Source organism: Carex rostrata, chromosome 11 (genome assembly GCF_964058835.1).
Source record: "Carex rostrata chromosome 11, lpCarRost1.2, whole genome shotgun sequence".
NCBI lineage: Eukaryota > Viridiplantae > Streptophyta > Magnoliopsida > Poales > Cyperaceae > Carex > Carex rostrata.
This window is the reverse complement of record NC_135928.1, coordinates 11,452,860-11,477,738: the sequence shown is the minus strand read 5'-3', so window position 1 is coordinate 11,477,738 and position 24,879 is coordinate 11,452,860. Positions and strand designations below refer to the sequence as shown.

Below are 24,879 nucleotides of genomic sequence, written 5' to 3'. Positions count from 1 at the left end.
GGAAAATGAACAAGATACCAACCTTGCATTGATGGCAAGTGTAGATAAAGGCCCCTCGACTATTGATGTCGATTTCATCATCTCAAGGAAGAACATCACCAATGAGACCACATCGAATTCCTTAAAGATGGTGAAGTCGAAGCCCCAACTAGCTCTGCTAATGAGACACATTTAAATTTTGGTCTTGATGGTATTGAAATCAGGGATGAATTGATCGATGAGGAAGAAGGTGGTGAAAAATATAATGGTCCATTTGATGAGACCAAAAATAACTTGCATACCAATCGATTAGAAACCAATGATTCAAGTACTTTCACCAATGAAATTGTAATGCATTATGATGATGAATCTAGGTTGCAATCTCTCCTTGATGAGTCCAATAAAATATTGATTGAAAAGAAATGTATTATTCAAAAATTGCTTGCCAAAAATAGCATGTTAGAATATAAAGCTAGGAATTTAAAAGCATCACACATAAGTGAAGTAGGTATTTTAAAAGTTAAAATTCAAATTTTAGAAACTGAGAATAGGGCATTAAGGTCTCCTAGTGATATTTCAAATATCACTAGTTTAGATCCTTATTACGTAGATAATTTGATTAATGGCCAATAGTATCGCAAAATTGATACAACGAGTCTTGGATACAAGAAAGGTCAATCCTCATTTGCATTCAACCACTCACAAAGCCTAAAAGAAAAAATGGGGACATACTCAAACTTCAAACACTAAAAATTACAAATTTAAGTTCAATTGTGATCAATACTCTACTTATCAATTTTTCACCAAAAATAGCAAGACTCTTGTTTTAGTCTAAAAATACGACAAAATAAAATGATGATGCAAATTCAACATAAATGGATCGGTCATGACATTTGTGTACAGAAATAAGTAAAAAGAAAAAATGAAATGAAATAAAAAAAATGTTTAAGAAGGGAGAGTAATCATCAAATCGATCAAAGCCTTTCAGTGTGCTAAATCAGTCCATCTCGGATCAAGACGTTCATTTATGCATGGGTCGTATGAGCCCGCTCGGTTTCGAAATGGGTCGCATCATGATCTACCAATTCTATAATTATCTTTAGCCCGTTAACAAAAAGCCTTCAACCCATTAAGCTCTGTACTAAAACGGCTCTGACAACAAATGTTGAGTTTATTGTCCTTACCAACATTTATTACCGTCAATAAAAGAAATTGATCCCTTACTCGCCAAAATCACTGCCCGAGCGAGGATGCTGCCGAAATCACTCTTTCAAGATTAATGTGAGCGACAAATCCTTCTCATAAAGTTTGATAACCGGCCGGATCCCCGCTTTAACAATATATTATACGAGTTAATACTGTCAACCACACAGAAAGGGCGGTGCACATTATTGAAGTACATATCTAAGTCATAAAAATATAAATTTATGTCAGGAAAGCATGATATATGCTCGTCAAATCATTGAAGTAAAAACAAAAAGAAAAGGGCACTCCGTCATAACAGTGTATGAAATTATATATATCAATCATTCTTGAACATTGAATCCACTGTGTTCTAATGGTGACAACTAAGGAGCCTGTCATCAGCACAATTTTTATTTATTTCAACATTATTAACAAAAGAAAATCAAGTATGTCCACTGCTATAGCCGTAACGGTGTAATATATCCTACATAATGATACAATAATTGCAAGATATTTGGAAATTAAAAGAATCGCACGCTCAGCAGAATTAATCAGAAAGATAACATAGCAAGATTGTTGGCAACAAAAGCGCCTTCCTCCTATGCTATAAAAGAACGACCAGATGTACAGACAAAAAAAAAAAAGAGAAAAAAATCAGGAGATATAGCCAAAACTATACTGAAATTTTGACAGATAGATTGAGTGAAAATAATACGAAAGAAAAAAAAAAGACAGATACAACTTCCTTCGTTGAATAACAAAGAAAAAGGTAAAAAAAGAGATTTTGTATTATTCATGAGTTGGATACTTAGACCTTTGATTTTCTCATCCCTCTTCTTTTCTCATATCTTATAAACAATTAAACAAAAAGATCGATTTGAATCGAAAGTCATGGCATATTCGAAATAACTCATCGCTACTTCCGGACTCGAAGCACTCGGTGCGCGTAGGGTGCCGGTTGGGCAAAACCACACAAACACTCGCTACCATCGGACTCGAAGCACTTGGTGCGCGTAGGGTGCCGATGGGGTGATTCAATGGGCTCGAAGCACTCGGTGCGTGTAGAGCGCCAAAAAAAAAAGGATCCGAAGCACTCGGTGCGTGTAGGATGCCACAATCATACTAATGACGAGTGCGAATGAGGCAGAAATGCTGTCGAAATTCCCTCTCAATTAGACATGAAAAATAATATCCAAATGAATCAAATTGAAGCCGAGATGCTGCTAAAATTTCAAAGGAGAAAATAAAGAATGTGCGGCTTTTTGAAAAATGATAAAAATAATATATGTCATAACATTGAAGTCGGTTAATATATGGCAAATAAATTTGGGAACAAAATAAAAAAAAAACGAAAACGACGTATTACTAAAAGGATTGTTGGAGTCAAGATAAATGTTAATGGAGCATGTTAGTCAGCATGTGAATTCACATATCAAGCAAAAGTTGTTTCACAGAGAAGATATCAAGGTCTCGTGGAATAAAAAGAATTTATTATATAGAAGCATAATTTGCTTGAAATGGATCATGGTTTCCTGCCGAATATTGATGTCTTAATTTAGACTCACTCTGATAATCAACCAACTCGTCAATGATGTTCTTTATAACAGAAAGTGAATATCGAAAATATGGGAATAGATACAACTAAGCTTATCCTTGCCCAATCATAAACCAAATGAGTATATCCTCACACAAATCGCAACCTAGCGCGTTCATCTACAACCAAAACCGAACCTACAATGAACCATGACAAGTCCATGACGAAGACTATCCCAATTCAAGTCAAATCCACATTAAATATCAAAGACATAAACCAAAAGACTACTCCAATTCAAACCAAACCTATATCCGAAATTAAACCCAAGACCAATCCAAAACCTGTATTAAACCAAATAAATCAGACATACACAAATAAACCAACAAGCTCAAAGCGAACTGAAAAATAGCAATCGAGCCCAAGTCAAGCCCAAGACTAACCCAGAATCAAATAAAACCAAATTTAAATCAAACTCAAGCAAAAAAAATCAAGCTTAAACCTGAACCATACCAAAACATAAATCAAACACAAGTAAGCCCGATGCACCAAAGTAAACTCAAACCAAACCCAAAGGCTGTTACACTAAGGGGCACCTCTAATTGCTCAAAAACTGAAATTAAATTGCAATTGAAAGTAAAGAGATGAGTTTAGAGAAATTTGACATGCGGGGTGATAACGGAGTTCGGCAAAACAAAGGCCTACGTCTCCGGGGCTTCGCAACCTTGTGAGGTGCGCCTTCCTATTACCCAATACGAAAGGATTACAACTTGTGAACCGTTGAGCCCTTACACACCAAGCGGGAAGTCAAACGGCCAACTCAAAGAGGTAAGAACAAGGTCTCAATTATCTAGGAACACAAGAGAAACACTCAATAGCTTACTCTAACCTAATCTATAGCTAGATTGGTGAAGTAGGTTGAGGTTGCTTGAGGGATTTTGAAGTTATAGGCTCTCACAACAATGGTGGATTCTAAGCTCTCAGAAAATCACTTTTGAAATAATTAGGGTCGGCTGAGGTGCTTTTGAAAGTGATCCCCTCAATCTATTTATAGTGGCAGCTCAAAAATGAGCTGTTTGATATAAAACGTTACCAACGTTTTATAAAACGTTACCAACGTTTTATTCAAATGCGATTTAGGGTTTTAATTCTCTGACAGCTTAGTAAAACGTTGCTCAACGTTTTATAAAACGTTACAACGTTTTATAAACGTTATAACGTTTTCTAAACGTTCCAACGTTTCTAGTTTATACTTGTTGTACCCTAAAATATTGCCAATTGAATATTGGTAATAATTTTAATGCTTGGAAAGAAGCCAAATGATTTAAAGCCTTCCCAAGACAAAGGGAAATGACATATTAAAATTCATGGTAATATTCTACATTTAAAACCATGAATTTTGATATAAGGTTCAGATTCTAACTCTAAATGGTCAAGGAGTTATGAATTTTCAAAGTTTATGCTGATTTGGCAGCCTCTGATTGGTGCCACATGGCACAGGGTACCCATAGCAATAACCTTGAGCTTTCTGGGTACAAATCAGGAGCCGCAAACCTTCACCTTACATGTGGGACCCTTTGTGCAGCGAAACAAATCAATTTTCGCTGAAGTTGGAAGATAGGCAGACATGGAGCATGAGGATTAAACCCTGTACACCGCTCTGTCATTGAAACGTTGCATGGTGAACCAAGTTCACCCAAGGCCTGCACTTGAGTTTAAACTCAGGCGCTAAAGCGCCGCTGAACCCTTCAGCATACGTGAACTCGGTTCAATGAACCCAAGCGCCATCAAAGAAGCTGTCGGCGCCTCGGCCCACGTCAAACCAAGCTCAAACAAATCAAATAAAGAAATAGAGAGAGAGAGGATAGATGTCAGGGTCGTTGAAAGGTGGGACCCGAGCCCTGACACCTTCTTCTTCCTCCTCCGCGTCTCCTGAGCTCCAATTGGAGCTTGAAATTCATGGAAATTGAAAAGGGATTGAGCAGGTGCTCACCTAAACTTGAAAGAGGTTCCCTTCCTCTACTCCTTTCTATGTTCTCCCAAGCCTGAACAGTAATTACCCTCTCTAAACAAGGCCGAGAAGGAAGGAAGGTGAGAAAATGGGATAGCCGATTAGAGGCAGCTCAAGCTTTGAAACTTGACCGAATGACACCAAATGCCAACACGATGGTATCCCAAGCACCAATTTGGAATAACAGAGCCCAATTTGGTGTAATTTTGAATCGGTACCACATAGGATCCGAGCAATGCTCTCCATGCCAACTTGGTTATCTGAGTGGTAAATTGAGCTTTAGAACATGATAAGGGACACTATACGATGCTCTCTGTCATCTTTGGATGCTATGAAACACAAGAATCAAGAAAAGCCCATGTTAAGCTATGAAACAGCTCGGGTGCACCCTAAACTAGCCGTTTGGCTACTCACAGCTCACCCTGGTCCCCAGGACACGTGCCTGGGGCACCTGAGGTCAGTCCAAGATAGAAGAATATTCTTCTTGCACCCCAGGGGTCATGCAAATCAAGTTACACCTCTGAAGCCATGCAATCAAAGGCCATGATGCCATGCAGTGCCCTAATGGTCAATCCAAGGGCTCAAATGCATCCAACACACTCAAATGACATGTCAAAGCACAATTGGGTGATCCCCTACACAAAGCACACATGGAATGAAGCCAATCAGCCAGAGGCATTTGATCAAACACCTCTGGTCAAGATGAGACCACCTCAGCTGGGGCAATACAAAACCCTAGCTCCTAGCCTATAAAAAGGCACCTCAAATGAAGCTAAAAAAGAAGATAAAAACAAGAGAAAAAGAACAGACAGACACAAGAAAAGAGACAGCTAGAGAAAGATACACGCAATCAAGCTCTAGATACACACAAACACACACTTTACATACACACAGTGGTGCACACACACACCATAGGCTTCCTCTGTGCTTAGCAAGCTTAATTCATAGGTAATTAAGTCTTGGATTCAATGTAAGGCCCCTAGGGGGCCATCTCATGTACTAATTTCATGAATAAAGTTTCTTTTTGCCATTTTTGATCTTCTTCTTGTTACTCTTTGCTCTATTTTGTGTTTCTGATCTGATAATCTCTCTTTAAAACATCAAAATAATATATACAAGCATTTAAAATACAAAAATCATCATTCTTGTACAAATCTTTCATAAAAAAACACATTTTAATACATTTTCTACTATTTTTCTCTCATCTTTTTCTTCTCTGCCTCCTTGGATCACTTTTGCAAATTAATTGAGGGCTAGGATGAGTGTAGTGAGCCAGCTGGCATCCTTGCTCATCTAATCCCTTGATTTCTTTGATTAAAAGTGATTAAAAAAGGAAAAAGTAACTTAAATCAAAAGATAATCACACAAGGGCTGTTTAAAGTGAGCAAGTAAGCATCATTTGCAGTTCTCAACCCTAAGTCCACTTGAGAAAGGCCTATGTTGCTGTCAAATCCAAGGAAATAGTGAAATTATGCCCTTTTTAATGGTTAATTTCATTATCTTTGAGGATCTGATTGCAAATAGTGAAAAACTGAGGTCTAAAGTGTAAAAAGACAGCAACTGAGTTGCTCCATGTCATTTACATCTTTAAATCCATGAAGTTTTGATGATAATGCCTTTGAAACAAGTGTAAAAGTGCCAAAACATGGTTTTAAACAAAATCAGGGACTTCCCTGCATATTTCCAGGCACAGGCATGTTCAAAATATGTTTAAAATGATGATTTCAGGATTTTTAAACTCCTTGATCTTCTCTTTTTGTTACTGGTATGAAAACAGTGGCTTTAAGCCCTTGAAAACCTGTTCTGAACTAAACCAGACCTTTAATCATGCATAAAGTGACATACATTAGTCCCCTATAACACATTGAACCTATACTCAGCAATACAAAGCAATGGAAATGCCACTGGTACAATAGAATTCATTGAAATGTGTACAAATGACCTCTGCTGACAGATCAGCCATTTCAGAACAATGGAAGGACCAAATTGGAAAACAAACCTCACAGCTAAATAAAGCACTTCAAAATACACAAAATCGATATAAAGTTTGCATCATTTGGACATTCCTACAGAAAGTTATGAGGTTCCAAAGTTCATCTTTTAAAAATGAAAATTCTGTAAATTAAATTGACAAAATTACCTTCAATGCCCCTGACACTGATCAAGCCATTTGACTGAGTAAATGAGCTTAGAAAATTCTCAAATTTGGAACAGAAATCCTTGATATGTCTATATTTGAGTTCATGAAATAAAATTTATGACTTCTTTACAAAATTCAAGAGTAATTGGATCTGGAAATCTGGAAATATCATGTTCATATATCCTCTTCTTGACCAAAACCTGATCTAGCACAAATCAGTATTTCTGTGATGATCCAAATCCTTCTAAAACATGTAAGAAACTCTCAAGAATACTCAATTTGGCTTTAAACCTTATGTACCACTCATTGGTACCAATTCGGTACCGAAACCGAAGTCATGAAGCTCAAAACATGTCTAAAACTTCTCTAAGCCTCAAATTGGTATCCCTGATGTCTCCTATAACATCATACGATTCCAAATGACCAGTCAATTGAAAGAAAACCCAAAGAAATCGATAAAAATCGATCTAGAATCCAATCGGTACCGATAGGTACTGTAGATGCCTGTTCCGCCGCCTCCGATGGCCGTCGACGGCCGACAATGGCACCAATCGACTCCTGACATCAAGGCGATCACAACCATGCCCTTGGCCGGCGCTGCCGTGACCTGGATCGGCCGAATTGAGTTTGTCAGGGATGAACCCTAAAGCCGATAACCCCTTTGCACGATCCTCAAAGCAAGAAGCACAGATCTCAAAGCAATCTGTTTGATCAGTGAACCAAATTTAAATCAAATCCAACGGATCCTGACATTTGGGCCCCACATGTCATATGTTTAAATCAATTAAGAGATTAGCCCGAATCTCAAAATTCAAATGAATGGTATTTGAGGCTTTGTGCATTAATTAAAGGCCCAGTGCACATCTCAAAGGCCCAAAGCCCAAATCTTGATACTAAAACCCAAATCTTGAAGCCCACTTAACCAAATCATCTCTGCACTAATCTTGAAGCCCAATGATTTCAATCCAGTGACTTGTGCACATCTCAAAGGCCCAAAAGCCCAAATCTCAAAGCTCTGCACTGATCTTAAAGTCCACATATGACCAGAAGATCCTCTTTTGCATATAAACCCATCTGTTTTATTAAAATAAACAGAGAAGTCCCTGTAAATTTACATAAAGGCCCATGCCAGCATAAAAACTTCCCAAACAAGCCCTTAAAGGCCCAAATTGCATTCCAGACCTTGTCAAAAGCCCAAATCACAGCCTCAGGTCCCTGAAAATTTACAAACAAGTCCCTGGGAGTATAAAATCTTCACAAATAAGCCCTTTCAAGTCCTTTTTGGCCATAACTTTCTCATACTAAGTCCAAATCAACTCAAACCAGTTCCAAATGAACCCAAATTCAATCTTCTTTAACTTTAAATAATATTTGGACATATTCAAATCTCAGCCGTAATCTGAAATGACCAAAATGCCCCTCTCTCAAACACATCTTTATAAATAAAAGCATAAAAGTGACATCAAACGTTCCTTTTACATCAAAAATGTATAAATGATATTCCTCATGAATATTCTCACATTTGAAATGTATAAAATCCATGTCTTCATGCATGCATCATGATAATTGACCAAAATATACTTCAAAATTAAATGAGAACCAAATATACGACCAAAACATATCATACATGAGTCCCTTTTTAGCCTCATTATTCAGTTCAATTTGAATAGGCGTACATCCCGGAATGCATGAGGTATTCAGTCTGACCCGAAAGGTCTTTCTGATGTAATTAACGGCGGGTGCTTGCACCTGTCGGGAGTAAAACGTCCTCACAATCGAAAACAATAAAACCTCCGACAACTGATCATGAACGTAGGTTGTCACAAGGGGTGAACCAGGAGGAGCGCAGAAAGAAATCCCGAGTGAATATTTTCCCCTGAGTTCAGCAACCTGCTCACATTCGAAGCAGCAGAGTACTGAGCCCAGCCGGGGGCATTTCAACTCACCCACACATAGAAATCCCGCACCGTTAGCTAACCTGACGCCGTGCAACTTTCTGCCACCTACAATACTGAACACCTGTTCTTCAGTTGTTCTGAGCCTGTTAAACGTTACAACGTTTCATAACCGTTATAACGTTTGTAAAACGTTACAACGTTTTATAAAACGTTCTAACGTTATAACTTGGTTTTCTTTTGATATTTTTGAAGCTTCTGATCATTATAAAACGTTACCAACGTTTTGTAAACGTTCATAACGTTTTATCCCACTTTGATCAACCTCACACATACTTTATCAATCTTTTGAATTTACATTTTATATTCTTGATAAAAGTCTTCGTGATTTCTTCAGTCCAAGCATATTTCATCGCAGTTCTTTCTCTTCTTGGACCTATATGTTCTTAAAATAGAAGAAATCGTAAAATTCAATAATTGTATGTTTTTGCAAATTAGTCAAATAGACGTAAAAGATTATTGTACGAACAACAATCTCCCCCTTTTGGCGATTTGCAAAAACATACAATGTGAGTAAGTGCATAAATCGAAAATTTTCAGAAATTAGTTAATCCAGTTTTGATTTTGCATTTCAATCCATTTGTACCAATTTCTCCCCCTTTTGGAAATCGACGAAAGGGTCAAAAATTAGCACTAATTTAAAGTGCTCCCCCTCAAATTATGCACTCCCCCTCAATTTAGTAATATAGCAACAATAATTTACAAACAAAAATAAAGTTGAGGGCATAACTTTTACATGCAAAACAATTCAATTTCAATTCACCATATCAAGTTGTATATATCCATGTGCATAGCTCATGCATATACAACATTTCAACTCATGCAATCCAAGTAATTCAATAAAACTTGTCAAGGCGCCAAGATATCCAATTTTTGCAATTTTGCAAAGTAGCCCCTTACAAGTTAGCAATTCATACACCATTTTTAAGATATCAATATCTCATACATATCTACACCAAATTTCAAATACCACAATTCAATCAAATCATGCAATTCAATCAATTTAAACTAGTTGAAATTCACCAATTTAACAATTCAAAACATTTCAAAACAACAATTGAACTAACATAACAAAACAACAATTCAACTAACATAACCTAAATCAAAGCAATTCAAACAATTCAAATTAAACATGCAATCAACAAACAATTCATGCAAATAACACACAATTTAAGTTATCAAGTTTTTAGTTTTTTTTTTTTTTAAAAAATACGATCTATTCGTCATTCATGGGGTCGTTTGGTTCTTCGGCCATTTCTTCTTGACTTTCAACTGGGATGTCTTCTTCTTCATCATCCAGGTCTTCTTCCTCAACCAGACGCTCACGTGCTCGTGCCGGGCTTCCAGAGGGACCATATTGCTTGATAAAGCGATTGGAGAGGCTTGATTGTGCTTCATCAAGCGTATTGAGAGCTCGAGCATGTGCTCGCAGTTGTTGCCTTATCTTCATTTGCCCCTTTTCAAGCTTGTCGAACCTCCTATTCATGGCTTGATGATTCTGTTGAATCTCAAGACGTTGGTTGTGCATTTGTTGACAAAGCCACATCATTTGTGCTTCTTGACCTTCTGGAGGGACAAACGCACCAGCTTGTGGCACAAATTGTGGTTGAGGTGGAGGTTGAGCCGGTGCAACTTGTTCTTCCGGATCCCAGTATTGATTGGGTAGTGCCTCTTGATGGTTTATCCATTGGTTGATGGCTCTTGCATCGGGTTCATAGCGCCTCAGACCCGATTCTGAATGACCATAGACCCACCCGATTCTTGTCAGGTGGTCAACCAAATTTGTCGGGAAGGATACTTCTGCATCTTCAGGTAGTTAGATACCGTTGAGACGGATGATTTTGTGAATGAGGTGGGCATAAGGCAGAGAGTGGACCGAGGTTGAAAATGCACCATTAATGTGACGAAGAAAGAAGTAGGGTATATTAATCCTCTTTTCATCCATTTGAATGAGATGACGAAGAAAGTACATGGGTCCCCACTCAAGATTGGTTTTGATTGTGGCTTTGGGCATAAGGATGTTGTTGATGAAGAGAAAGAGCAATCGATGTAGAGATGGAAGGTGAGAAGCATAGATTTTAGCCCCGGATATGTAGTTGCGGTCAAACCATTTCTTATAGTCAAGTGAAGTTCCATCGGCATAAAGAGGCCAACTTCTCAAGGGGTAGGTTTCCTCCCCGTCATTCTCAACCCCAAGCCATTGTGCCACAGTATCCAGAGATAGGACAATTTCTTTCCCGCCTACCCAAGAGATGATCCTGAAGGGTTCATCACTAGTTTGGATGTTTGCATAGAACGTGCGGGTAAGAAGGTCATTGTAGGGTTCATAACAAGTGACAATAGGTTCCCATCCCCAATGATTCACATAAGCAATTATCTTGTCATCCTCGGGTTGGGAGAAGGTAACCGCGGCTTTGTTAAACCAGTAGCAATCGGTTATTTTCCTATTCATAAAAGAACCCACATAATTCTCATAGGCCACAATATCCCGGAATAGGTATCTATTTGACCGGTGAATGTTCCAATTTGGTTCCAGATTCCCCCCACTTCCTTGACCAACCTCCGAGTCCACACGTCTTTTCTTACTACCCTTAGGCACTGCATCTTTCTTTGGAGCCATTAGATTAGGGTTAAAGAGAAAGTTTACCGATTGAGAGGTGAAGTGCTAAACCGAGAAGAGGAGAGCCCTAGAAGTGCAGTGGTGAAGCTGGATCGTCAATCCAACGGTCGGATCGCCGGATTTGCTCCTAGGGTTTTGGCTAGGGTTTTGGAGAGAGAGAGATTGAGAGAGGGAAAGGAGATTTGGAGAAGAGAATTGAGTAGAGAGAAGAGAGGAGAAGAGAAATCAAGAAGAATTTCTTGATTTGGTGAAGTAGATGGCTAGAATGGGTAGAGAGAGAGAGAGAGAGTCGGAGTAGAGGAAGAAGGAGAGGTTTGAAGGAAGAAAGAAAGAATAGAGAGGAAGGGACGGGTTTGGAGGCTTTAAAACCATTTTTCGCTATAAAACGTTACCAACGTTTATAAAACGTTACCAACGTTTGTTTAAAATACATTGTTTTTACCTAAAACGTTATAACGTTTGTGTAACGTTTGTCCAACGTTTTTGTGAAGCTTTCAGACTTTTTGAAGTCTCATAAAACGTTACCAACGTTTGGAAAACGTTACAACGTTTTCACTTGTAATTTTTGCACTTTTGGTCCCTTGTCAGACAAACGTTGCAACGTTTGTATAAATGTTGTGACGTTTTGAAAGCGTTGGAACGTTTGTGTAACGTTTGTCCAACGTTTTTGTGAAGCTTTCGGACTTTTTGAAGTCTAATAAAACGTTACCAACGTTTTCAAAACGTTTACAACGTTTATATTTTAATTTGTCAATATTTTGGCTAAGTATTGGAAGTGAAAACGTTTATAACGTTTATAAAACGTTATGTAACGTTTTTATAATGCTTTCGGACTTTTTGAATTTTCACAAAACGTTAGGAACGTTTTCAGAAACGTTATAACGTTTTGTTTCTTTAAAACACTCCTTAAATGACCTATTTTGATTGCAAATAATAATTTTGAAATAAGTTATGAATATGACTATTCTCTAAGTTCAAGCATGCCTAATTTAAATCTCAATTCATTGTGTTGTTGTGTATTTAGGGGTTTTGTGAATATATCGGCAATTTGTTCTTTGGTGTCGATATGTATGAGTTCAATTTCACCTTTTTCTATATGATCCCTAACAAAATGATGCCTTATCTCTATGTGCTTGGTTCTAGAATGAAGGACCGGATTTTTGGATATCATAATGGCACTAGTATTGTCACACATAATTGGTACGTTGCGGAAGCGAATTTCATAATCATTTAGGGATTGAATCATCCAAAGAATTTGTGTGCAACAACTACCGGCCACTACATACTCGGCTTCCGTTGTGGAAAGGGCAACCGAGGTTTGTTTGCGACTTGACCAAGATACAAGTGAACCACCAAGAAATTGGCATGTACCACTTGTGCTTTTTCTATCCATACGGTCTCCGGCAAAATCGGCATCGGCATATCCTATCAAGTCTAAATCCGATTGTTTGCCATACCATAATCCCAAATTTAAACTACCCTTGACATATTTAAGAATTCTTTTAACGGCTTTCAAGTGCAATTCTTTGGGATTTGCTTGATACCTAGCACATAGACATACCGCAAACATTATATCGGGTCTACTAGCACTTAAATAGAGTAGGCTACCTATCATAGCTCGGTATTGAGTGATGTCCACCGATGTGCCATTTGGATCCGAGTCAAGATTTGCATTCGTAGCCATTGGAGTTTTGCTTGTATTGCTTTCGGTCATCCCAAATTTCTTGATCAATTCCTTCGCATACTTGGTTTGGCTCACAAATGTGCCATCCATGAGTTGCTTGATTTGAAGCCCCAAGAAGAAGTTCAATTCACCCATCATGCTCATCTCAAATTCACTACTCATAAGAGAAGAAAATTCCTCGGCAAGTGCCGCATTAGGTGAACCAAAAATTATGTCATCTACATAGATTTGCACCACCAAAAGTGATCCATCTCTTTTCTTAGTGAAAAGAGTTGTATCATTATTGCCTCTAATGAATTCATTGTCAATTAGAAAGGAACTTAATCTACCATACCATGCCCTAGGGGCTTGTTTGAGTCCATAGAGAGCTTTGGTGAGTCTATATACATGATTAGGAAATGTTGGATCAACAAAGCCTTGAGGTTGATTAACATACACCTCCTCATCTATGAATCCATTCAAAAATGCACTTTTAACATCCATTTGAAATAGTTTGAAATTTTTGTTTGAGGCATATGCTAAAAGCATTCTAATGGATTCAAGACGAGCTACAGGTGCAAAGGTTTCTTCAAAGTCAATACCCTCTTGTTGTTTGTACCCTTGAGCTACCAACCTAGCTTTGTTGCGAATTACATTTCCATCTTCATCCTTTTTATTTCTAAAGACCCATTTGGTTCCAATAATCATTCTATCATTTGGCTTAGGTACAAGTTCCCAAACTTTGTTCCTTTCAAATTGAGCAAGTTCATCTTGCATGGCACAAATCCAATTTGGGTCTATATTTGCATCTTTAAAATTTTTAGGTTCTATATAAGATACAAATGCACAATGACCAATCATTTGATTTAATTCGGATCTTGTTTTAACTCTTTCCCTAGGATCACCAATTACATTAGAAAGAGGATGAGAAGATACTTCCCTTAGGTCTTGAGGAATTTGATACTCAATTCGTGAAGGTTGCATCTCTTCGGTTTGCATTCCTTCAACTATTGGATCCATCTCATTATTGGTTGCTTCTTCATTTATTTGATCTGTTTCGATAATGTTGGTTGCATCCATTTCGGGTTGAGTTTGCTCGGGTTGATCCTCAATTGTATCGGTTCTTGTCTCAATTTCATCTTGATCAAGAATTGGCACTTCAACACCTACAATCTCAATACCTTTCTCGACCTTTTGATTAGCATTTTCATCAAATTTAACATGCACGGATTCAATTACAATTCTTTGAGATGGAATGTAAATTCTATAGGCTTTACTTGAATTTGAATATCCTACAAACATTCCCTCAATAGATTTAGAATCAAATTTAGTTACTTTGGGAGATTCATCAAGAACAAAGCATTTTGAACCAAATACTCTAAAATGAGATATCTTAGGCTTGTACCCTTTCCATAGCTCATAAGGTGTTTTATTCAATATGGTCCTTATGCTTACGCGATTTACCACGTAGCATGCCGTATTTACCGCTTCGGCCCACAAGTGTTTGGGTAAGGAGTATTCATTTAGCATGGTTCGGGCAAGCTCAACTAACGTTCGGTTCTTCCTCTCAACTACCCCATTTTGTTGAGGTGTGCGAGGAGCCGAATACTCATGTTTGTATCCCCTTTTAGAGCAAAGTTGATCAAATTTTGCATTTTCAAATTCCCCCCCATGGTCGCTTCTAATCCTAATGATTTTTGACCCCTTTTCATTTTCAACACGTTTGCAAAATTCAATGAAGTTACTAATTGCATCATCCTTGTGTTGTAGGAATAAAACCCAAGTAAAGCGACTATAGTCATCTACAATTACATATGCATATTTCTTTTTGGCCAAACTTGGTACACTAATTGGTCCGAATAAATCCATATGTAACAATTGCAAAGGTTGATCGGTTGAAACCATGTCTTTGGATTTAAAACTACTCTTGATTTGTTTACCTTGAACACATGCATCACATAATCCTTCAAGTTCTAATTTATGTGTTGGTAAACCACGCACAAGGTCTAGTTTGATCAATTTCTTAATGGTATCTATTGAAACATGACCTAACCTACGATGCCATAACCATGATCCACTAGATACGGCACTTAGACAAGTTTCACCGGAATCAAAATGAGTAAAATACAAGTAATACACATTTTTCTTTCGTTTACCCGAATAGATTAGAGCATCATCCGAAGATCTAACTAAGTGACAAGCATTAGCATCAAATTTGGCATAGTATCCCGAATCACATAACTTACTTACACTAAGTAAGTTATAGTCTAATCCATCAACTAGATATACATTGGATATGGTCAAGTGTTGGTTACCAATTGAGCCTATACCAATAATAGAGCTCTTCCTTTGATTGTTTCCAAAGGTAACCGTACCTCCATCATATGGTTCTAAGAATTTAAAGTTTGATTTGTCACCGGTCATATGGTGTGAGCATCCACTATCAATGATCCAAGCACTTTCCTTTTGAGATGAAATCAAACACACCTACAAAGTATATATTAGTTATTATTGAGTTAGTAACTAACATATACCTTGTTTTTAATCTCCCCCTTTGTATTTGGCAATTTTAAAACTTTTAGGGGAGATTAAGTGTGAACCTAAGATAGAATAGATTTAGGAACCCAAACAACATTATGTTTGTTGTTTACATTCCTAAATCCACATTCTAAGGAAGTGTGGCCAAATTTACAACAATAGTTGCATATTGTAGTCGATTGCTTAAGTGTAGTAGAATCTTGTTTGAGAATGGATTGGTACTTCACTTCACATACACTACTCTTATTACTATCATGTGACCTATTTGCAACTTTGAATGCAACACTTTTGATTTTGTTAGAATTAAATCTATTGTGATGTTGGGGAACATCTCTAGCTACACCATTTCTTTGAGTTTGGTTTTGTAAAGCATTTTTATTTTTAAGTTCATAAAACCATCCATCGGGTCCTTTGAAATAAGTTTTGTTTGACCCCTTTGGATTAAACATGTTCTTATCACTATTTTGAAAAGTATTTTTGTTCTTGAAATTTCTTTTATTATACTTATATCTAAATGCATAATTAGGTGACTTTTTATCTTGATTAGCATTTGAGGCATGAGAGGACTTCAATTTGGATGACTCCTTATTCAAGGGAGTCAAACCATTTTTGGTAAAGAATTGATAATTTGAATATTGTTCACAATTAAACTTTAGTTTTTCATTTGGAATACTTGAAGTTTGAGAATGTTCCCCTTTTTCTTTAGGGCTTAGCATGTGATTAGATTTAAGTGAGGATTTACCCTTCTCAAATCCAAGACCAACTCTATCATTTTTATAATAGGATTGATCATTTATCAATTTGCTCACATGGTAGGGATCTAGACTAGTGACTTTTCATAATTCACTAGGAGATCTCAATGCCCAAATTTCGGTTTCCAAAGTTTGAACTTTAACTTTTAAAATGCCTATTTCACCTAAGTGAGATACTTTTAATTTTTTATTTTCAAGTTCTAGCATGTCATTTTTTGCAATTAATTTTTGGATAATACCTTCCTTCTCAACCAAGGTTCTATTGGACTCATCAAGGAGTGATTTCAACCTAGATTCATTATCATAGTGCATTAGAATTTCACTATTGAAAGTGCTTGCATCATTGGTATCTAACCGATTCATATTCAAGTCATTATTGGTCTCATTTGTGATGATACAATTTTCAATATCAATTTCACCACTATATTCTTCACCACCTTCATTTACAAATTCAAGTTCGGTCTCATAACCATCAAGACTAAGAGTTGAATGTACCTCACTAGCAAAGTTTGTTGAGGTGTTGACTCCTTCATCTCCCTTCTTGGCATTCCTTGATTTAACAAGCTCCATGAGAAAGTTGATGGTTGTTTCATCGGTGATGTTCTTGCTAGCTATAATTGAGTCTATGTCAATCTTTGAGGAATCTTCATCTACACTTGCCATCAATGCAAGGTTGATCTCTTCTTCATTATCCGATTCCGTGTCAGATTGTTCCGTCTCACTATCCGAGAACAAGGCTTGCAAAGCTTTGGCCTTCTTCTTCTTATACCCGTCATACTTTTGTCTTGGTTTTCTATCTTGTTGTGTTTCGCCATCCGTGTTCTTCAATTGTGGAAATAGCTTGAAACATGTTTGAATGGAATGCCCTTCTCTATGGCATGCGAAACACATTACCCTTTTGTTCTTCTCTTCTCGTTCCTTGTTGTATTTTCTTTCAAAATCAAGCATTCCTTGAAACATCTTGGGTAAGAGAAGAGCATCCTTGGATGTTTCATGATCAATTTTGTTGATAAATTGATCATTTGAGAGACGGGTGTTTGAGGAGCTTGGAAAGTTTCGGTTTTGTGCCGGAAAAGCTACGGTTTTGGACTTTGAGCTTTGCTTCAAATCACCGGATTGTCGAAGTTTTTCTTCAAAACTCCTAAAATGAGCATAGAGGTCATCCGGTGTGAATGTGTCGTGCGTGCCTTGGATTGCCTCTAGAGCACTCACCAACCTGGACCATTTATCCCTCATGAGCATCACCCTCAATAGCTTTCCTACAAGTTTATTGTTAGAAAGTGGTTCTCCCAATTCGGTAAACTCATTTTGGATATGCATAAGTCTATTATACATATCCTCAATGCTTTCACTCATTTTGGGATATGCATAAGTCTATTATACATGTTAGTCAGCATGTGAATTCACATATCAAGCAAAAGTTGTTTCACAGAGAAGATATCAAGGTCTCGTGGAATAAAAAGAATCTATTATATAGAAGCATAATTTGCTTGAAATGGATCATGGTTTCCTGCCGAATATTGATGTCTTAATTTAGACTCACTCTGATAATCAACCAACTCGTCAATGATGTTCTTTATAACAGAAAGTGAATATCGAAAATATGGGAATAGATACAACTAAGCTTATCCTTGCCCAATCATAAACCAAATGAGTATATCCTCACACAAATCGCAACCTAGCGCGTTCATCTACAACCAAAACCGAACCTACAATGAACCATGACAAGTCCATGACGAAGACTATCCCAATTCAAGTCAAATCCACATTAAATATCAAAGACATAAACCAAAAGACTACTCCAATTCAAACCAAACCTATATCCGAAATTAAACCCAAGACCAATCCAAAACCTGTATTAAACCAAATAAATCAGACATACACAAATAAACCAACAAGCTCAAAGCGAACTGAAAAATAGCAATCGAGCCCAAGTCAAGCCCAAGACTAACCCAGAATCAAATAAAACCAAATTTAAATCAAACTCAAGCAAAAAAAATCAAGCTTAAACCTGAACCATACCAAAACATAAATCAAACACAAGTAAGCCCGATGCACCAAAGTAAACTCAAACCAAACCCAAAGGCTGTTACACTAAGGGGCACCTCTAATTGCTCAAAAACTGAAATTAAATTGCAATTGAAAGTAAAGAGATGAATTTAGAGAAATTTGACACGCGGGATGATAACGGAGTTCGGCAAAACAAAGGCCTACGTCTCCGGGGCTTCGCAACCTTGTGAGGTGCGCCTTCCTATTACCCAATACGAAAGGATTACAACTTGTGAACCGTTGAGCCCTTACACACCAAGCGGGAAGTCAAACGGCCAACTCAAAGAGGTAAGAACAAGGTCTCGATTATCTAGGAACACAAGAGAAACACTCAATAGCTTACTCTAACCTAATCTATAGCTAGATTGGTGAAGTAGGTTGAGGTTGCTTGAGGGATTTTGAAGTTATAGGCTCTCACAACAATGGTGGATTCTAAGCTCTCAGAAAATCACTTTTGAAATAATTAGGGTCGGCTGAGGTGCTTTTAAAAGTGATCCCCTCAATCTATTTATAGTGGCAGCTCAAAAATGAGCTGTTTGATATAAAACGTTACCAACGTTTTATTCAAATGCGATTTAGGGTTTTAATTCTCTGACAGCTTAGTAAAACGTTGCTCAACGTTTTATAAAACGTTACAACGTTTTATAAACGTTATAACGTTTTCTAAACGTTCCAACGTTTCTAGTTTATACTGAACACCTGTTCTTCAGTTGTTCTGAGCCTGTTAAACGTTACAACGTTTCATAACCGTTATAACGTTTGTAAAACATTACAACGTTTTATAAAACGTTCTAACGTTATAACTTGGTTTTCTTTTGATATTTTTGAAGCTTCTGATCATTATAAAACGTTACCAACGTTTTGTAAACGTTACCAACGTTTTGTAAACGTTCATAACGTTTTATCCCACTTTGATCAACCTCACACATACTTTATCAATCTTTTGAATTTACATTTTATATTCTTGATAAAAGTCTTCGTGATTTCTTCAGTCCAAGCATATTTCATCGCAGTTCTTTCTCTTCTTGGACCTATATGTTCTTAAAATAGAAGAAATCGTAAAATTCAATAATTGTATGTTTTTGCAAATTAGTCAAATAGACGTAAAAGATTATTGTACGAACAACAAAGGCTTCCATGCCACCAAAATCCAAAGGCTTCCATGCCACCCAAATTCAAAGGCTTCCACGGCAATCAAATACACCCAAATACAAAGGCTTCCACGCCACCCAAACCCAAAGGCTTCCACGCCAACCAAATCCAAAGGCTTTCACGCCGCCCAAATACAAAGGCTTCCACACCACCCAAATACAAAGGCTTCCACGCCACCCAAACCAAAGGCTTTCACGCCACCCAAATAAAGGCTTCCACGCCAATCAAATAAAGGCTTCAATGCCATCCAAATACAAAGGCTTCCATGCCAAACCAAGTCAAAGGCTAAATGCCATCAAATCCAAAGGCTTCCACGCCACCCTAACAATACATAAATTCAGCTAAAGCCCTTGCATGTAACAGGCACCCCAAGGGAAGGAAAACCCTATAGATGCCACAGGCACATGATACGCCATGGTCCAAACCCTCTGCGCCAGTCCGACCCGTAGGCTGTCGAAGTGTTCTAGACACCCACTCAAGTAGTCCGGTGTCGCCCATGACATAAATTCAGCTAAAGCCCTTGCATGAAACAGGCACTCCAAACAAAAGCCCTAGAAAACCCTAGGCACCTTCAAATCAGCTAAAGTCCTTGCATGTAATAGGCAACCTCAAATTAAACAAAAAGCCCTAAAAAGTCCTAGGCACCCTCAAATCAGCTAAAGTCCTTGCATGTAATAGGCAACCCCAAATTAAACAAAAGCCCTAGAAAATCCTAGGCAAAACCTAAATTAAATAAAAGTCCTAGAATACCCTAGGCATACACCGTCAGTATGCCCCTCGAGGGTTGAATCAGTACTACCCCTCTGATTCAGTACCACCCTCTCTTCTTAATTGCACTTCTGATACCCTACCCTAGCATGTCATTTCGTCTACCCCCTTAAACGGAGGTTCCTGGGTACTACCCAGGGTAATTAACGGCAGGGGCTTGCGCCTGTCGGAAGGAAAAGAATCCCCACAATCAAATAATAAGCTTCCTCCCCTTTACCTTCTCAAGGGAGGGAGTGTATCTGCAGAGACGTTCACGCCGGTCTACACCAAAAACAATAGGCCGACAAAAATGCCTCAACAACTCTCTTGAGAAATGAGTCACCCAAAGTGAAGCGTTTTCATGCCTCAAATACTAAACAAGATCAAAAGTCACCAAATTATGCATTTAGGTACAAGTATAATAATAAAAATTATAAAAATAAAAATAATTTTCAAAACAATGATAGAAGCATATTCAATCCAAAAGGGTCAAACAAAACTTATTTTAAAGGACCGGATGGATGATTTTATGAAATTAAAAATTAAAATATTTTACAAAATCAAACTCAAAGAAGGAGTTTGGTAAAAGAGGTTCCCCAACATCATAATAAACCTAAGAATGTTTCATCTAGTGTCACACATAGGTCTTTTGATACAAAGAACAAAATTCATGAGGTAAAAAGAAAATACCAAGCCACTTTCAAACAAGGTTCTATTGCTCAAAAGTCATCAATTACATTTTATAATTATTGTTGCAAAATTGGTCATACCTCATTAGAATGTAAGCTTAGGAATGAAGGCAACAACTCAAATGTTGTTTGAGTTCCTAAAGCCACCTTAGCTTAGATGCATACTAAAGCCACCTTAGCTTAGATGCATACTTAATCTCCCATAATTTACTATAATTGCCAAAAACAAAGGGAGAGATTAAGACAAGGTATATGTTAGTTACTAATTCAACAATAACTAATGTATACTTTGTAGGTGTGTTTGATTACAACCCAAAAAGAAAGTGCTTGGATCAAGGGTTAAATTATAACTTACTTAGTGTTCGTAAGTTATGTGATTCCAGCTATTATGCAAAATTTGATATTGATGTTTGTCATTTAGTTAGGTCTTCGGATGACACATTAATATACACGGGTAAAAGAAAGAAAAATGTCTATTACTTGTATTTTATCCATTTTGATTCCGGTGAGACATGTCTAAGTGCTATAACCATGGGTTCATGATTATGGTATCATAGATTAGGACATGTTTCAATTGATACCATTAAGAAATTGGTTAAATTGGACCTTGTACGCGGGTTGAACTTGAAGGACTATGCGATTCATGTGTTCAAGGAAAACAAACCAAAAGTAGTTTTAAATCCAAAGACCATGTTTCCACCGATCAACCCTTACAATTATTACACATGGACTTGTTTGGACCAATCGGTGTACCAAGTTTGGCCAAAAAGAAATATGCATATGTAATTATAAATGACTATAGTCGCTTTACTTGGGTTTTGTTCCTACAACACAATGAAGAAGCAATTAGTCATTTCATTGAATTTTGCAAATGTGTTGAAAATGAAAATGAATCAAAAATCATAAGAATTAGAAGTGACCATAGAGGGAAATTTGAAAATGCAAAATTTGATCAATTTTGCTCTAAAAGGAGATATAAACATTAGTATTCGGCTCCTCGCCAATCTCAACAAAACAGGATTGTTGAGAGGAAAAACCGAACCCTAGTTGAGCTAGCCCGTACCATGCTCAATGAATATTCCTTGCCCAAACACCTTTGCGCCAAGGCGGTCAATACGGCATGCTACGTAGTAAATCGCGTTAGCATAAGGTCGGTATTGAATAAAACACCATATGAGCTATGGAAGGGGTATAAGCCAACAATATCTCATTTTAGGATATTTAAATCTAAGTGTTTTGTTCTTGATGAATCACCCAAAGTAACCAAATTCGATTCTAAATCACTTGAGGGAATGTTTTAGGGTATTCAATGTCAAGTAAAGCCTATATAATTTACATTCTGTCTCAAAGGATTGTTATTGAATCTGTGCATGTTAAGTTTGATAAAGGTGCTAATCAAAAGGTCGAGCAAGGTATTCAAATTGTAGGAATTGAAGTACTAATTCTTGACAAAGATGAAGTCGAAGGAAGAGCCGACACAATTGAAAATCAACCCAACATGGATGCGACAAATGTTGATGCGGATCCATTAGTTGATGAAATGCAAACCGAAGAGACACAACCTGCACAATCCGAGTACCAAATTCTCGAAGACCTAAGGGAAGTATCTTCTCATCCTCTTTCTAATGTAATTGGGGATCCTCGGGAAAGGGTTAAAACTATGGCGGAATTAAGCCAAATGATTGATAATTGTGAATTTGTATCCAATATTGAATCTAAAAATTTTAAGGATGCAAATGTAGACCCTAATTAGATTTGTGTCATGCAATAAGAACTTGCTTAATTTGAAAGGAACAAGGTTTGGGAACTTGTACCTAAACCAAATGATAGAATGATTATTGGTACCAAATGGATGTTAAAAGTGCATTCTTGAATGGATTCATTGATGGGGAGGTATATGTTAACCAACCTCAAGGCTTTGTTGATCCGGCATTCCCAAACCATATCTATAGACTCACCAAAGCACTCTATGGACTCAAACAAACCCCTAGGGCATGGTATGGTAGACTTAGTTCATTTCTAATTGACAATGAATTTATTAGAGGCGAAAATGATACAACTCTTTTCACTAAGAAAAAAGATTGATCAATCTTAGTGGTGCAAATTTATGTAGATAACATAATTTTTGCTTCACCTAATGCGACACTTGCCGATGAATTTTCATCTCTTATGAGTAGTGAATTTGAGATGAGTATGATGAGTGAATTGAACTTCTTCTTGAGACTCCAAATCAAGCAACTCGTGGAAGGCACCTTTGTGAGCCAAACCAAGTATGCAAAGGAGTTGATCAAGAAATTTGGAATGATCGAGAACAATACGAGCAAGACGCCCATGGCAACCGATACAAATCTTGACTCAGATCCAAATGGCACATCGGTCGATATCACTCAATACCGAGCTATTATAGGTAGCCTACTCTATTTAACCGCTAGTATACCCGATATAATGTTTGCGGAATGTCTATGTGCTAGGTATCAAGGAAATTCCAAAGAATTGCACTTGAAATCTGTCAAAAAAATTCTTAAATATGTCAAGAGTAGTTTAAATTTGAGATTATGGTATGGCAAGCAATTGGACTTAGACTTGATACGATATGCTGATACCGATTTTGCCGGAGACCGAATGGATAGAAAGAGTACAAGTGGTATATGTCAATTTCTTGGTGGTTCACTTTTCTCATGGTCAAGTCGCAAACAAACCTCGGTTGTCCTTTCCACTACGGAAGCCGAGTATGTTGCGACTGGTAGTTGTTGCACACAAATCCTTTGGATGATCCAAACTCTGAATGATTATGAAATTTGCTTCCGCAACATACCAATTATGTGTGACGATACTAGTGCCATAATGATATCCAAAAATCCGGTTCTCCATTCTAGAACCAAGCACATAGAAATAAGACATCATTTTATTAGGGATCACCTAGAAAAATGTGATACATAACTCATCCATATCGACACCAAAAACCAAATTGCCGATATTTTTTACAAAACCCTTGAATAGACAATAACACAATGAATTAAGATTTAAATTAAACATGCTTGAACTTAGAGAATAAGGCTTACTCAATTTCATTTCAAATCAATTCATATCAATCAAAATAGTTCATTTTAATGCCAATACACATGTGCCAAACGTTGAAAACGTTTGAACGTTTTCAGCAGATATACTCCTGAAAACAAGCAAAACAGTCAAAACGTTAGTAACGATTTGTAAACGTTGGTAACGCTTTAAATAAAATTCTAACATTTTAAAAATTCATTTTGTGCACATTTGACACAATGCAAAATGCTACATAACATTTTGAAATCGTTATAACGTTTTATGCCAATTCGTATGAAAATTCTAAATTTCTGATGTGAAACGTTATAACGTTGTCACGATTTATCTTTCAACAACATCTAAAATTTAGCCAATTCTGAGATAATCTTCTTCACTAAAACATTGTAACATTTCTGAAAATGTTGGAACATTTTATGAATCTCAGAAGTCTGAAAAATACAGAAGATCTGATGTGAAACCTTATAACGTTTGACAAACGTTGTAACGATTTATCCTTCAATAATATCTGAAATGTGGTACCGTTTCTGACATCATTTTTTTAGGCAATTAACAATTCAATAAAACCATAAGCAATATAAAACAAGTTTCTAATATATATAATCAGAGTGCACAGTCTGGTCAGAATATAATACAACAAAAGTATTTCATCCGGATACCAACCATGAGGCCTACCCTAAGTCTATACAACAAAACATATTTAGGGTCATCTAATGGTAAGCTACTAAGACCTACTACTCTCGTGCCTCTCCAGAATCAGCCGCACCAGTACCTGTAAAGTAACCCGAAGGGTGGGGGTGAGAATAAATTC

The 24,879-nt window shown here is 37.1% G+C and overlaps 1 protein-coding gene and 1 long non-coding RNA gene across 2 annotated transcripts; one reads left to right on the top strand and one right to left on the bottom strand.

Annotated features, from left to right (window-relative positions):
* Positions 1-20,076: 20,076 nt before the first annotated feature.
* LOC144561596 (uncharacterized) lies at positions 20,077-20,532 on the bottom strand. The gene is made up of 3 exons (XR_013513893.1): positions 20,339-20,532; positions 20,221-20,298; positions 20,077-20,144 (listed from the first exon to the last, which is right to left on the bottom strand). It is a non-coding gene; the product is annotated as an uncharacterized LOC144561596 (long non-coding RNA).
* Positions 20,533-23,342: 2,810 nt separating this feature from the next.
* Positions 23,343-23,951, top strand: LOC144561607 (secreted RxLR effector protein 161-like). The gene has a single exon (XM_078310619.1). It carries the CDS (start codon positions 23,343-23,345, stop codon positions 23,949-23,951), a length of 609 nt encoding a protein of 202 aa, XP_078166745.1.
* The last annotated feature ends 928 nt before the right edge of the window (positions 23,952-24,879 follow it).

Coding starts and splice junctions, on each gene's coding strand:
- LOC144561607 (XM_078310619.1), top strand. CDS start 23,343: ATGGCAACCGATACAAATCTTGACTCAGATCCAAATGGCACATCGGTC.